Source organism: Pyxicephalus adspersus, chromosome 4 (genome assembly GCF_032062135.1).
Source record: "Pyxicephalus adspersus chromosome 4, UCB_Pads_2.0, whole genome shotgun sequence".
NCBI classification, from domain to species: domain Eukaryota; kingdom Metazoa; phylum Chordata; class Amphibia; order Anura; family Pyxicephalidae; genus Pyxicephalus; species Pyxicephalus adspersus.
This window is the reverse complement of record NC_092861.1, coordinates 81993884-82010990: the sequence shown is the minus strand read 5'-3', so window position 1 is coordinate 82010990 and position 17107 is coordinate 81993884. Positions and strand designations below refer to the sequence as shown.

At 35.8% G+C, this 17107-nt stretch overlaps 1 protein-coding gene across 1 annotated transcript in view; it reads left to right on the top strand.

Moving 5' to 3' along the window:
- Nucleotides 1-12550: 12550 nt before the first annotated feature.
- FRK (fyn related Src family tyrosine kinase) overlaps nucleotides 12551-17107 on the top strand; it is a 29799-nt gene continuing 25242 nt past the window's right edge. The window contains exon 1 of the mRNA XM_072408782.1: nucleotides 12551-13419. Coding sequence (XP_072264883.1) covers nucleotides 13061-13419 — 359 coding nt within the window. The 5' untranslated portion in view covers nucleotides 12551-13060. The remainder of the gene's footprint in view (nucleotides 13420-17107) is intronic.

The window sequence follows — 17107 nt, the reverse complement described above, 5'->3', positions numbered from 1 at the left end:
AGTATGAAAAGATGGGTTTTCATGGCTCTTTAAAATGATATTACATATTTACATATCCTAAACAAGCAGTGGAAGCATTTATTTAAAAGTTCTTTTTCAGCTCTGTACCTATAAGCATTGTGATGAAAATCATCTTTAAATTACCAACAGAGGAACTGAAATTACATTTTTTTTCTATAGTGGCAGGGACTTGATAGCGTGCCAGCCATCTAAAACAAAGAACAGGTGTTAGAAACTGATTAAAATTTGAAAGGCAGACTTAATTATTTCTGCAATAATACCCCTTCTAATCCACAATTTATTAAAGTGGAACTTTGGTTCTGTTATAAAAGTGTACTGTCTGCATGCTGCTCTATGCAAAGTAAAAACCCTTTTTTAGTTTTTAATGGAGAATAATTTACCAACCAAGAAAAAAAATCCACCCTTCTTTAGTTAAAAAACTTTAATTTTTTATAAAATCTAAACATCTTATATAAAATCAATATACAAGTTAAAATGATAGCAAATAAATTATGCATTTTTCTATGATACACACAGGAATATTCACAGTATAGCAATGTTACTTATAGTGAGGATTACAATATATACGGTAGTTTTAAATACCTGTAAAAATTTTCACCATTTATGCAGATTGTCTATTCCTAATATAGTGCATTGTTGGATGGGTGCATTTGATGACTAAACAGCATGGTGGAACATGGAGACTTCTGGAATAGGGACTGTGTATGTACAACAGCTTTACTTACTACAGTGAAGAAGAAACAAAAATTCTATTTTATGTAGAATACAACAGCAATTGTAGGTAACTTAGCAAACACATCATAAAAAAAAATAATTATTAAACTAATCAGTGAATCCCTCAGTTTATTATAGTTCATATGAGGATATCCATAGAAGTCTGTTGACTTGCTTCCTTTATGCACACAAAAAGTAACTGATTTTACCTTCACTAATAACCAATAACATCCTCTCCCCTTTTCATACACACACTCTAATCCTGCTGCGAGGAATGGAGAAAGTTTAGCATAAAAGACTCTAGCATCTTGAACAGGCCACATAAAAAGGTTTGGAGATGGATAGGTAACCTAAACTATTAGGGAGGAGATACATTTTGTAATTCCATTTTTCTTGAATTTCACACACAGAAATGTTGACAAAATATATGGGGTTACTAAAGAAATTGAAACTATTATTTTTTTTAATTATATATACATTTAATACTATACATTAAATATATTATTAGTATTATATATATTACCATTTATACATAAACTTTGAAATTCCCCCAAGTGTAGATTAGTGACAAGCAAATATGCCAGGGTTTGATTATCTTTAAAGGATGGGGGCAATTTTGTTTATAGGGACAGAATTTGGAGTGTATTATTAATACACAAATTATTTAAATAACAAGCTTGGAGGATGCTTTTAAAGCATATATGATGTTATCTAAGCATACAATTTTCATGTGCAGTCTGAGGCTACGTACACACTTGCAATGGTTCTCGTCCGATAATCGGTTCATGGCCAATATGGAAGGAGAATCTGTCGTGTGTACAGCGTCCGTTGTCCAATGTCTGAACGCCGATCCCCGGACGATGGACGACGAACGATCTTAATGGAAGTGAAGGGGGAGAGCGCACAACGGGGTGCCATTCTGTCGTTCTCCCCCTCCCCTCCCCATAAAGCAGAATGGTGATGTATGTACAGCACTCGTTCATGCATTGTGCAGTGGTTTGTCGTTGGAAAGGATCGTGAAAGATCCTTTCCAACGACAATTCCCAGCCTTAGTGACAGCGTCACATTAAAAAAGCTAGTAAGGCTATCTGTAAGTGAAATTAGCTTCTAATTAGAAGCACCAGAAATGGAAAGCAGAAAACTGCTGGACTGATTTTATTGTACAGCAAAAGTGATTCCATGGAAATGGATTGCCATTTCCTAAACTTTATTTGCTTATTTTTTTATACTAAAAACATCTTTTATGAGTCTTATATGCTGTCAATGGCATCTATACTTTTTTCCCCAAACTTGTGTATTGATCTTTATGATTCCATGCCAATAAACCGCTTAGTTGGAAGATGCAAGATTTTTCTAACTCTTTGTTTTTCCAGTCCAACTACTGTATATCGGGGACAGGGTTGGGTCTCAAATGCAAACAGTGCCCACTTATGACTCAAGCCAAAATCTTTTCCTACCCATTGAAACAAAAGTGACCTAAACTCCTATTTGTGTGGAATGGTGTTGTAGATTACAAAGTGTTTAGGCCAGAGTCACTTTAACACAACATCACGGGAGAAGGTCAAATGCTCTCTTATAACCAGAAGCACTGGGTGTTTTGCAGTCTCCAATGTGAACATGCCAAAATGCCAAAATTAGTGCCTGTGTGGTTGCTTTTTTTAGATTGTCTCTTTGCTTTGAATGATACAAATATAAAATGTTGAATTTTAATTCAGTGATCAAATTTTCATATCTAACTTCAAGCCCTTTCTGTAATAGGGCCAGAAATGCACAGAGAGTCTAAATAAATGTTGTTTAGTGTGATAAATAGGATATATATTTGCTTTGTGCACATTAGGACTGATTCAAAGTAAGATAGGACAGTTACTAATACCAGTGTGTTAGATCTAAGAATTTCAATTTCACTTCTGTTGATTGAAGAGATTGAAAATGATTCCGATTGTTTGCCTAGACAGTTGACATTTCCAGTTTTGTTTGGTCCAATTTTATAAATCTGGTTCAAGGTATAAAAGGTAGCAAAGACACCTCATTATGATACAAGCAGAAAGCAAATAAATATATATATATACAGGTAGTCCTTAAATTGAATTTGCATGTAGGTCGGAACAGGTAAATTATTTTAATAAATGACATATTGACAAATGTTTGTCTCAACATAATATTAGGCAGCATGGTGTCATTTACTGTATACAATCCTCACTGTGAGTTAATCACAAACAAAGCAAAAAAAAAAAAAACGAACTAGACATTCAATAACTTCTGGAGCAAGCTGTGCTTTGATATGGAAAAAAGAAACAACTGCAGAGTTTGTCTTGATCATTAAAAATTTACAAGAGGCTGCAGAAAGAGCTCAGTCCTTAAGATCACCCACAACCTCATCTGTGTTTAGCAAAAGATTTCTTCTGCAAGTCATGCAAACGGCCCCCTCCCCCCATCCAGCCTCTGTTCTGCACACAGCGAGCAAGAAAGCCTGTTCAGATCTAGGAGACGTCCGTATGTCGGATGTCCCTAACCCGGGGACTACCTGTGTATATAAAAAAAATATATATATATTGTGAGGTATCATCTACCATTCGAGAACAGGATGCAAATAACCTTCCATTGTAATAGAACAACTCATGCTGCTTTGCATTGGATGGTAGACTGCCAGTGTTTATTACTTCGGTTGCTTTAATTCAGTTTCACAGTATATCCTGGGGAAATAAAGAAACAGAAAACATATAAAGCTTACCTATTTTTCTTTCTAGTTATTTAGCAGGCTCTAGCTGAGCTTACTTGATATTTTCTACAGTCATTAGGACATTGTAAGATTACTACCTGACAAAACCAATTTGTTTTACAATGCCAAGTTGCATACTCTGCCCATGAAGATGTTCAGCATGAAGTGACTAGATAGAAGCGAAAAGAAAAATCAATGTCAACCTCATGTCACCTGTATCATAAACATTTCTTGTCCACTGGTCTGCCCTAGGATAGCTGCCTTTTATGATATGCTGCGTTCAGCTTAAAAAAAAAAACATTAGCCTTGCAGTACATGAAAAACCAAAAACAAACAAAAAAGGAATCAGGAATTTTTTATTGTTCATTGTCTCTGTCACATATACATAAAGATTAGTAATACCAATATTCATAATAATTCCTGGGCACAGGAGTTGAAAAACTTTGAACACTAAAACGTATTAGTAACAACTAAAAATATTTTTAAATTATTGTTTTGTTTTTTGTCAAATATTTGTTTGTCATGTTGATACAGTGGCAGCGTAGTAAAAAACATAAAGTTACCAAAAAAAAGCCCCAAAAATTTAAAAAGATTTACTCAATTTCGAAAACTGAATTATTGTAGTTGCTGTAAATATGCATCAAATTAGTTATTAGTCATAGAGGTTGCTCTATGGCAGATGAAGAATATGTATATACAGGATTTTTATACAGTTCAACTAACCAAAACCTACCTGTGTTTATTGAAATCCATCTGCTCCATGTCCAGACACAAATGCATTAATACATCAGATGCTGAACACGTACAATTGTGTGTATATACAAACCCAAATGCAGTAACCAAACCACTTCCTATCCCAAATTATGAAAATCATTACACTTTGTGAAACTCATTACATCACATTACACAACTTTAAAATGTATTGCAAATGAATAAATATAGGCAAGTAAAGCCATAAATACAACCCCAAACCACACATATGGGGCTACCACCCTGGACTATAAATCCATTAATGTCTACAAAATCTCATTGTTTTGTACTTCAAATGAATAATGGTGTCCCAGATGCGAAAGAAAAAAAAAACTATACTTTTCATAATGATACAAAACATCCCATTCAAAATAAAATGGTAGTGGAAAATTCTATACACCATAAACAAAACATGATAAAAAAAAACATGATACCGCTCTCCCACTTAGAATAGAAGACCTACTTACATACATAAATATCACCTAAAATTATCTCAATCTCTGAAAAATTGACAATGCCCACATCTAAGCATCCCACGTCTGTACAGATCCAGTTTTGAACCCAAAGATTGGATCTATTTGTAAAGGCTGGTAAGTTTCTGTAATAAACAACTGTATCACATCTTCCTCATGATAAGTGACAGTATATTAAACAACAGCTGCTCACTTTTATTAACCATTTTTACTGCCAACACTTGTAACAAAACTTTCTTTTCTGCTGAGGTGAGATTACCTCCTTTTTTCCATAATGCTTTTTTGATTTATATGCCAGTTTGACTCTCACTCTACCATATTGTAACTCTTGGCCTTTTTCTTAAACAGGATGGAGAAGGATAAATCTGTTTTCTGTTTCTTAGGAATGTTGACTTCTGCTGGTTCTTGTATTGTCTGCATTGCAAATACAGTATAGAATTACTAAAAACAACTGACACCCTATTTTCTATATTACTTGTACAGAAAGGAGACAAATCAGGAGTTTTTGAAGATTCCTGAACACTAAAGAAAAGAACCCTAATAAACCCCAAAACATGAGTCATCATGTATTTTTTTAAAATCTTGAATGAAACATAATTTCCTAAAATCAAATCATTTGTATTGATGTTTTGAGATAAGCACAATTCTGCAGGGGATTTGGAGTATCACTACACTGTGAAGCCTCCTCATCTTCCTTCTCTTATTGATAAATGTTTCTTAAAAGAAGAAAAATTATCAAAGAAATATTCCAAATTTTATCTAATTTTTACTTTTAATTTGAACTTTTGTTTTTTGTTTATGGAGAATTTTAGAGGGAAATCATTTGAAACAGGCTTAATCTACCTGCTAAAGTCTATGGAGGCCAATTCCAAATGGGTATTTTTTAGCTAAATTGTTATAAAATGGAGAGTGCCAGTCATCTTGTTCCATAAGTATGTTAAGATGGCGGTAACAATCTATGTCAGAGCTTTTAGAGATAAGTAAACCTGCTTTTGTGTATATAACGTAATCTTTAAATTATCCCCTGCTTGTTACTGAAATACATTTTCAAACCCACACAATTAAATAACATAATAATTAAATGTAATAAAATGCGCATTTTGATCAAATAATTAAAACGAACAAAATTTTGAATACAGAAATAATCCAAGTGAAAACAGTCAAAAAAAGAAAAAAAAAATGTATTTCCTTTGAGGATACCTGAGAATAGTTCCATCTGCAGCAAGTTTAACTATGCTTCCTTCTTCCAAATCCATCATCAAACCTTTGGCTATAAAAACAATCAGCAAAAAGAAAATGTGTTAGTAACTTTTGTGCAGGACATTCCTTCAATCATTCAACCCTTTGGTAGTTATTTAATTTTGAGTCAGCAAAACTGTATTATCCAATATATTTTGTTATTTTTACTTGTTGTTACAGGTGATATACCATATGCTTGCATTTGAAAAATGAAAGCATATCTAAACCAAAGGACAAAAATATAATATACTGAAGTTTCCTAATTCTCAGAAGTGGAGTCTGAATTGATTTTCCTTCTTGTTTGAAGTTGTTTGCTTCTGTATTTTTTACCTAATGCTGGAAGTAACATACTTTATGATTAGTCAGCTACAGTGGAAGAGGCTACTATAATTCCTGATAACATTGTTTGAGTTAAGACTGAAAGCCAATGATTTTCAGGCAGGACCAATGGGTCTCATTGCTGAAAATTGTCTCTATGGTCAAAGGGCTATTCAGACGAATAGACTAATCTTCTGCTTCAGGCCAAAACTAAATCAAATCTGAGCTGTGAGTTTATAATATTAGGTTGATAAGATCAATAGCTTTTCTCTTTCTCTTTGCTCTTTCCTCGTTCTGTCACAGAGTTTGTTGTTCAAAGCTTCCTATTGACAAGTGAAATATAACATACTTTTCTTTACTGTGATCAAAAGATCAAGCTGCAACTTCACTTACTTGCAATACTTGCATGCTGAATAAGTATGCTAAAATGGCTTACAATGCTCTTTGTGCCTCAACATTTGCTTAACTTAAACCAATTCCATCTTGCCTGCTGGCTTGGATAAGGACACCAAATTGTTTGCCACCTGCATTGACTTTTTGTACCTTGAGGGGACTTTGTTACCTTGCCCAGTCAAAGCAAAGGAAGAGCCTCTTTAAAGCCCACTACTGAACCACTTTGTGTTTACAGTATTCCCCCATCCCCTTTTTACATAAGTGCTCATAAAAATACATTTTTAGCAATTTTTTCACTACACAAAACACATTTTCATAGTATCAAAAGTGGTAAAATTGAATAAAAATTTCGTAAAGTTTTGTTATGCTCTAAAAAAATGTACAGGGAGTGCCTACTGTGTGCCTACTGCAAGCATACATAGCATGCACCCTATGCTCCAGTAACTCTGTGGGAACCAATGATCCTTTTCTGGTGAACATTTGTGCTCCATGGACTCTTGGCTCTTCAGTTAACCCAATGATTTAGGGATCCTTTGTGCTTCAGTGACACTGTATTTCTGCAACCCATGTGCACCGGTAACCTTGCTCTCCAGTGACCCTATGCTCCACTGCTCCTTAAGCTTCTGTGACCCCAATTGCTAGTGATTTTTTGTGTTGCAGTGACCCCATGATTCAATGACTGCATACTTCAGTGACTCTTTGTGCTCTAGTTACTCCTTGGCACCATTCTTGTGACCAGGTCCTTCTCGTATCTGTCCTCTAGTTAACTAAAGCCCTGTCATATTTCTCTTTTTTAGAAAAATGACTTTTTTCATCGTTTTTTTGCATTGCAGATGTTATGTCCCTTCTACTAGCAGATAATGTGGGATGTCAGACAAGGTGCAGAATCTAAGCTACACCTGGTCACTTCCAGAGCACCCCACAAGGATTTATGGCCCAATAACCCTGGTGACTACAGGGCTCTTTGATGTAAAGTGCTACCAGTTAGTGGCTCCCAGAATCTCTCCCCAAGAGGAACAGCTACTGTGTGGAGACAGTCAGAGTCCCTGGTGTGTCACAAAACACACTACGGAAAAGGCGGTGTCGGTGTTCAAGTGGAAGGTCAGGATGGGTGGCCGGGTGGGATATGTATCCACGGCAGAAGTTCAAAGCAAATGGCAGCCAGGGCTGTGTCAGTATCTAGGGCAGAATGTCAGGGCAGGAGACGGGCAAATGCAATGTAAATGTCCAGGTGGGAAGGTCTAGCCAGGGTATAGGCAAGGCACATGCTAGGGAGAGCCCTAATGCTAAATACCTAGGGCAAAGTCACAGAACCAAGCACTTGCATAGCAAAGGCTAATATAGGTTCTGGCCCTTGCAAACGGCCCCACTTCTTGGTATAACTTGTATGAGTGCTTCTGCCATACCAGACAGGGTACAGCAGCGAGGGACAGAGTACCAAGTGTGGTGATGGCCAGCATGTGACAGATGAGGTGTTGAGAGCAGCTGCAGGATCCCCCAGGTAAGGTGACAACCTTTTTTAATTAATTGTTATCTACATACACATGCCACAGAAGAACATAATTGTTTACAACAGATTTTCTGTTGGATACAACAGCCAACCATAGCTGCTCAAAAAGTCTTGGCACAGCCTCTCCTTTAAAAGCAAATGTCACAGGGTAACAGCGTCAAAGAATAATTAGAAGGCATGGGCAGAGGCTTGTCACCATAAACACATGTAAGTTTTGCATAATGACCTTATGTCAAGATTAGCAGGTATTGTGTGGAATCTGTACATTTAAAGATATTGAAAATGACTTTTAGAATTGACATTTAGATTGTGATTGGGTTTACATCTACTTTAACCACAAGGTGGTGCCCTTTGTCTATAAAGATATGAGTACTCACAATTCTTTACCTTGAGCACTGAGAATAGTAAGATGCAAAATAATCATGATAACCGGTAATTGTTTTAATTCTTGCAACCCTTTGCATTTTATAAGCCTGTTTTAGATCTCAGCTAGTAGACTATGGGTTTGGAACCAGAGTTATCAATTCATAAGTAAATTTTGCTTTCTTCCAGTTATACTGTCTTTAAAAAAATATGTACTTATCTGTATTTTCAAATGCAAAGGAAGTAATGAAAAAAATAGAAATAATATATAATTCCTTTAGTCTGAGCAGCAGCAGTGTTTTACTGTACATGCAAGCATTTTAGGTGTTTGCAGGCAGTTTCTGTTTAAGTCTATGGCCTAAGGAAAAATAGAGTGAATGGGCGAAAGTGATTCTGAAATAAACATTTATCAAAATACCCCATAGCATAATGTTTTTTGTAAGGAGAAAGCATATCAGACTCTCTTTGACTGAAACTCTATTGATGTTTTGTTGAAACAGAAATTTGATGAAGGTGGATGTAGGTGGGATAAGTCACCTGAATGAGATGTATGTATTGATTTACGCTTAGTCTTTTAAACTGTTTCGGTAATTATCTGTTAGTGGAAAGTAGCCAAAATTGCCCTGAAAACTGCCTTAAAATGAGAATAGAGCTTCATCTGCTGGCTGGAAATTTTAAAATTAAATTTGATTTTCACTGAACTTCACTGAACTCCTGGCAGCCTAACACAGATGGTCTAACTGGAGCTAGTGACCAATTCATGTGTAATAACTTTTTATTTGTAGTTTACAAAGGCATTTATGTTATAACCAATGCTGGGACCCCAAAGAAAACAAACCTATTTAGTAAGCAGACACATTGTGCTTGAAGAGATCTGTAAAGTTTCAATAAAGGAGTCAAATCAGCTGCACACTTGTTTTGATGTAGTTTTGTGTATATATGTGGATTTTTGAGCATTTTATGTAAAAGTTAAATAAACCTACAATTCTAAAATTGCTAAAAATTATTTAGAAATGTCATAGATACATTAGTACAAAAATAAACTCTTAGTAGAATTAAATAAAATCTCTAAAGAGATTTGTTTTCAGAGTTTATTTTTGCCTTTGAGTAAAAGTGTGGTGAATGTCAAGTGAAAGGATCAGTTAACCAGGGCAAAGGGACTCGTTGTCACACTTACCTCTTCCTCAATAAAGCGCAGACATCTCTCGCCTGCGCATGCAGGCAGTTCTGACTCTGGGCTTGCCTATGCTACCAAGCTTTATCAGTTTTGTCCAAACTCCCAGCCAATTAGGAAATAGCCTCTTAACCATCCCTGGCTACTTAGCTAGCTCAGACACAACATTCAGTGTCCGTGCACCGTGTCTCTACTAGTGCCAATCCCCTAGCTCTGCTGAACTAGTTCCTGTACATGTTACTTAATTTAGTGTTTCCCTAATAGGTGATAGGTTCCTTTCTGATTTATTTTTGTGTACACTTTACAGTGAATGTGGTGAGTAGTGTGCACTTCATGCTTATTCCTGGCATCTGAGGGATGCTGAGAATAGACTTTTAAAGGTGATATAACTTCTAAGTGTGTAGGCACAAGTTACTATATCAGGTTACACCCAAAAGATAAAGGTAACAATTGGAAACCCAGAGGTAGGAGCAAAGGTGAACAGAGGGCAGAGTGGCAACTAAGTGCCTGTATCACACAGGAGGGCACACTTGTAATAAAATAGTTAAATATGCTGTGATTACTTGCACATTATAGCAAGAGACGATCCAAAATAGTGGTTTTGTTCCATTTTAGTTGAAAACAAATATGCAGATCTAGAATTCTGACTGCTTCCAGACATTCTAATCCGTTTGTCAAAGTTTGCAAATGCAACCAGTGTATTTTTCTCAGTTTTCCATACACTCACATACATGCACAATTTTGTGCGTAGATTGAGATTAGGAGAATTATTTTGTGCCATTGTTTACACAACCATCTGCCTTTTATCTAAGGCACCATAAAATGTAAAATATGACTAACACCAAGTAGAAAATTGATATTGATATAAAGCTAATGTGAATAGATAGTTTGGCTTGTGCTGATGTATTATCTTTTAAGCTATCCTGTTAGGAGATTTTCAAATCATTAACACAACATGTCACATAACATATCTGTTAAACAATAATCAATCTAAAAGGAAAGTAGAAGCAGTCACACTTTGGAGAATAGATTTATATCAGACAATAGGCAGGTAAATTCATGGCTCTTCTAGCACACTGAGACAGGCAGCCATGTGACCCTCAGGTACAGAAACTTTTACTGACTCTTTTCCCTTGTTTATTTTAAGGTGAATTAAGTAATATCAAACTCCAAGGACAAATATTTGAAGGTAAAGTTTTATCAACTTATTTTTTAAATTTCCTGTTTCCTTCTTCGTTTCTCTCTTATTAAAATGCTAATTAAATTATTAACTAAACCCTTTCTGTTTTCATGATATACCATGTTTCTGTTAAACCCTTTCTGTTTTCATGATGTTTGAGTCCCAGTGACATTGTTACTTTTTCTGCTTCTCTGTGCATTGAAGGAAGAGCCTGCACGGTGGGGGAACCAGAAGGGTGCTATAAAAGCTTTCTGAAAAATTCAATACAGAATTGGATTTCCAAAACTGTGCAAGATGGAAGGAAAGGCAGCTTCTGTATGTTTTCCCTATACTTCTTTAGCCATATTCTCAACCGCCCCAAACAATGTAACTCTCCCCCCCACACACACACACTTATACATACATTTCCCCCTAGACTGTTTTTCCTGCCCCCACAGTACCCACAAGATGCCCTTTCTCCAGGAAGCATGCACAAAACCAATGATTCTAGGAGAGGTATTGTGGATATATATTGTGGATTATAGGCAGTGTTGTGTGTACACAACATCTTGCTTTGTATGTAGGTTTGTTTGTTTCTGTATATACAATGATTAAAATACTTATTCATCTTTATCTAGTTTTAATAGTTGCTCTCACCTTCTAAATATGCGTAATGCATGCAAATTCTGTAAAAAAATGGTATCAGTTCTGGATGAAATAGGCATGTGTCAGAATAAAATAAATTCAAGTCAGCTCCCTTCTCCTTTGGAAGTGTCTAATTAGTATCTGTGCTGACCCAGCTCTTCCACTCCTCTCCTTACCTTCCTTTATAAGCTTTTAGGTGAAAGCTGAGGAAAGAATAATTCTATAGGAGAAGGCCTAGGATGAGAAGGCAGCACGCTGCTTCCTCCTATATAGGATAAGGTAGCCTTTGGATCATTGTTTAGTAGTCAGAGCAGATTAATAAACAATGTTGGGAGATTGCTATACACACGCTTATGATCACATAAGTGATGACCATGTTCATTCATCTCAGGTGACAATTATCCAGCATGTTGAGCTGCTGACATTACCTCCAAATTGGTGGCACCTAGAAGAACTCAGAGGGCTTTTGTATGTCTACAAAAGTAAAAAACATTCATAAAATGTCTAAAAAATGCGAACACAAATGTAATTTATTTTAGTAAGATGTTTGTTGAACTATTGCAATAGTTTTGTAATCCCAGGTATTGTTTGCAGAGTTCTGATTTCTCCAAACAGTCAAACATTTTGAAATCTAGAAGAAGTAAACTGATAAAGGTAAAAGCTTAGCCCTGAAATAGTTAAACAAAAAGAGGGAGGGGGAGAGTGGCACACCTTTCCTAAAAGGTGACATAATAATAATTGTATAGGATTTTTCAAAAAGCTTTTCAATATATTTCATTGAACACTAAATCACAAACAATCACTCTCACTTTGCTGAGTTGCACTTTAAGCTGCTTCGAAACTACTGTGTAGCACAAAGGCAATCTCTAGTTGTAATGTAATCCAAAGATGTCACGTCACATTCCTGGGAGGGATTTTTTCCTTTACCTGCATTTTCTCACTTTTCTTCCCGCCCTTGTGTGACAGGTTTACTAGCAATTTCACCTGCAGTTAAAACTGATACTGGCTTGTATACACTCCTTTGTCATTGAATGTTAAATGGTGTAGTGTAAATGGCAAGGTGCTTGCAGTGAAATCTTTCTGCGTACCTAAAGGCTGACAGAAGCTGTTGCTAACTACCTTGTCTCCAGTCAAGCTACATGAAGCAAATAACATTGTGATTACGTAGTGAGGGAGGTACCTGAAAATCAAACTGTCTTTACCAGGAAGTAAACTGAACAGGTATTTCAGTTTTCAGATTTACCTAGATACAATGTTCAGCAAGATGTTTTCTCTATTCAGTGAATAATCTAAAGACAGAACTGGATGATTCATGACTTCGGAGACCTTGTTAATTATTACATCTCTTTCTTTGAAGAACCTTGGATTGCTGCTTACCTCATTTTTACCTATACAGAGCACATATGCTGTTCAATTGCTTTCAATTGTTTTTGTTTCCACAGGACGTTGAATCCACTGGATTTTGGAAACTTTACAGCAGCTATGTAATTCATAATATGCAGCTACAGTCATAGAGGTAAATAAAAATACGTTCACCTGCCTGGACTTGGAATTAAATACCTGACTTTGAAGCTACCTGAACATGGGAAACTATTGTAGGAAATATTGTAGCTGCTGCTTGCCACCTTGTATCCTTAAGTCAGATATTTACAAAACAGATGCAGACCCACATACTAAAAATCGTGTTGACATTGGTATACCTGTTGGACCTGAAATTGAAGTTCCCCAAATACCAGGGAACAAGAACTTGTATTTGGCTTTATATGATTACAATGCTGGCACAAATGAGGAGTTAAGTTTTAATGCTGGTGACAACTTGCAGATCCTGGATTTTACACATGAAAGCTGGTGGAAAGCTAGGGCCTTGATTCCTCGTGGAAAGTCCCAGGGATACGTCCCAGCCAACTATGTCGCTCCTGTAAACAGCATTGAATCCAAGCCGTAAGTCTGTCATTATATTATTGCACAATTATGAATAGTTATAACATTATTGATCTGCTTTGTGCAAATGTAAAGCACAAATTCAAAGGCATAGCTGAGCAATTCAATAGAATGTGTCACTGGTTTTGCATTCAATAAAATCAGACATTTTATTGAGGTTTTTTAGCAGGTGCAGAATGTTTTTTTTTTTTTTTTGCTGAAAGACAAATGGGATATGTTGCTCCCTTTCTGAAATTTGTATGGATAATAGAGATACTATTAAGGAGTTTTTTTGGGTTGGGTGTAGAATTAATTGGGCCCTTGGTTTTGTTGAATATTGGATATCAGATGACAGCGAGAACTGAATTTGAAAAAGTTAGGGCTCTTTTGGAATGAATCCCCCCAAACATTTTTGCAAACTGGATGGATACTAGAGATGATGTTAAGGAATTCTAGTGTATTGGGCCCTTCCTGCTGGAAACTGGAAAGTTACAAAGAAATGCTCCTTGTAGCACCCTTGCACAATAGGGTAGGTTCAGACCTGCCATGGGATCAAGCAATGCCACACAGTTCTCAGGGACTGGCAACTTGCCAGCCTCTTGGTCCCTTACACTAAATCGCTGGATCCTAAAGAAAGTCACTCTGCAAATTTGACAGCTGGCAGTAGTGAGTGGTACTGGTACCACTCATGACTGTCCCTATTCATTCTCTATGGGGCTGCTGCGAGAGAAGCTCCATGTAGCGTCTTCCTTAAGCAGTGGTTTACTGCTATGAGGAAGTAGTAACCACACCGCAACCCCTTGGCCAATGTGAACATAGCCATATAGTTTACAGTTACAAGGAGAAAGTGACTTATAAAAAATATTTTGTTTACCTAAATAAAACCTTACATTATAGTAGTATGGGAAATAAAATTATTATTGATGAAGATAAAGACAGCACTGTAGGGGAGAAGGTGTCAAGCAGTAATACTAAATTCCAGGAAGCTTTCTCACACCGGTTATACTATTTTCTATAAATAATCACATAGTTTTCAAGCAATAAATCTCACCAGCATTCCTACTTTCACCATGTATACACAGTTTATGTTGCTATGTGTTCTTATTATGTTAATTAGCTCCTGGTATTTATGTAATTATTTTGTAATCCAAGTTCTTAATTCTAGGCTCAATAAAATTCTTTAACTTTTCAATTTTATATATATATATTTTTTTTATTTATACGCACAGTGGATAAGTGGTTAGTATTGGGGCCTTGAAATGTATATCCCACACATCAAACTGTGTTCTTTCCAAACTATAATGCTGTTCCTTGGGGAACAAGGATGGATTCCAGTTCTCCCTATATATACTGGTACCAGCAATGTGGAAAACCAAGTTGTGATTATTCAAATTGTTACTGCCAGACTTTGTTATCTAAATGTAAAACTTTATTCTTCATTTCCTCTGCTGAGCGAAAGGTGTGAAGTCCTGCTGTCCTAGACTTTGATCAGCTGTAAAGTATAGATCTGAAACATGGTGTCTATGGAAAATGAACATGAAAATTATTTTAGTAAATGTTAATCTGTTCTGCAATATTTAAGAATGAAAGCTACGTATACACAGAGCCAGACTGTTGCACAAATAAAGATTAACAGATTGATGTGGATAGGCTATGTAAAGAAAAAAAAAAGAGGGGGGATGTTAACAATGACCTAAAACATAGGAATTTGATCAGAAGAAAGAGAAAAGATAGAGAAGAATGTACTAAAATCCAACAAAATGCTTAGGCTTAGGTTGACTGTAAATTGCAAGAATTTTAGGACTGTTTATAACTGTCAATTTGTGTAACATATTCATCTATAATGTCCCAAATAATCAGTGTTATGGAATGTGTAGATAAGTGGTTTACAAAACTGTATTTTGGTACACATGGTGGCTATGTTGGGAAAGCAATGAAAGGAGTTTACCTGAGAAGATTCAAATGTTTCAATGGGCTCATTCAATATTCTAAACTTTGGGTAATATGAAAATTGAGGTCAAGGTTGAGACTACAAGTCCAGACAGACATTTTTTAAAGGTGTATGTAAAGTCAATTGTTTTTGTTGCTGTCTGTGTCTCGCTCATCAAGACTGAAAGCAAAGGGAATTCAGAATTTTAAATTATTTTGAGAACAGAACTAGTGGGATGAGGATTAAGGAAATCATATTGGGACATTTTTGTTAGGGGACAACTATCTTAAGAGAAATAACAGGGAATTTATTAATTCCCTACTCTATTCAGCAGAAATATATAGATGAAGATACGTTGGGCATATTTACAAATATTGTGTTATGAATAATAATTAACTCTTGTTTTGGAATTTGTTAGTGGGCTTTTTATGATAGCAGCCCATTCCTTCCTTCCGTGATCCTTTTTCAGTGCACATATACTATATGTTGAGGTGTGCTGTGCATCAGGCAGTACTGTACAGTTTGTTACGGTGCCACTCACAATGAACCACACATTCAATAGGTGCATTGTCTTGCATTATAGCAACATGTGATATAGCTTGCGTTTCAGAATGCATCTCCAAAAGATGTTATTGGGCCCATAGTTAGAGTAGTGCAGAAAGAAAGATCTACATCTTTAAATAAAGATAAGCAAGTTTACGTGGTTGGGTTTATTTTAAAAAGAGTCCCTTTTGACATTGCTGCTAGGAATTGTCTGAATACTTTTTGGCTAGTCCATGAGTTTCTTGGAATCTCTATAGAAAATGATTTTTGATGATAAAAGGAAATGTGGTGTTGTTTGTAGAAATCATGTTTTATACAAATTATTAGCTCTTATGTAGTCCAAAAAACCAAGTACCCCAATACCTGGATACAGGATGCAACTGTGGTTATAGAATTAAACGTCCACAGTGTGTCTGTCTCTAGTTCTCATTATACATTCTCTTATTTAAAAACATTTTTTGCTGTATTTGAATCCTATCTAGATAGAAAAGTTAGAGCAGCAAATAGGGTTAAATTTGTAGAATTTGGGTGCTGCAAACTTATTTTGTCTTCTGAAGTGTAAGCAGTATTAGAACAAAATATATTGATTTGTCATGCCTTTGGTAAACAGTTTGCCACTCTCTGTATGATATAGTTGCTGCAGGGTTTTATGGCAAAGCCACTGTGTAAAAGTTTGTAATAACATTTATAGGTTGCTCAAAAATCTCTGCATACTTGGGTTTTGGCTTAGTTTTGTAGACACAGGTACTAGTGTGGAAAATCCAATGGTCGTGTTCTATTTCTGTTATTTTTCTTTCTGGGGCAATTTTTTTTACTTAGAATTTCTGTTTTTCTTCCGTCATTTAGAAGTGTTATTTTATACTTTTATGATTTGTTTCATGGCTCAGGCATGAGGAAGCTCATTTTTTTATTGTCATTAGGCATGCTTAAATAAAAATATTCTAGGAACATTACGTCCTGAGGTCTTACAATATAGTTATGCAAAACCCAGTCTATCATAATCTATTGTCTACCTATTGCTAAAAGCTGATCTATACTAATGCTATAAAAATGGCATTTTACAAAGGTGCTAATAAGTCATGAAGCAAACCAAGCTCCATTAATTTTAAATAATGGAAACAAAATGACCACTCGGAACAATGCATGTCAGTTTAAGAGAGGTTGCCAGTATTCCTTCACCATCATAAACAGACTCCCTACTGATTATGGGCAAATTTATAAGTGGTAAATGATACC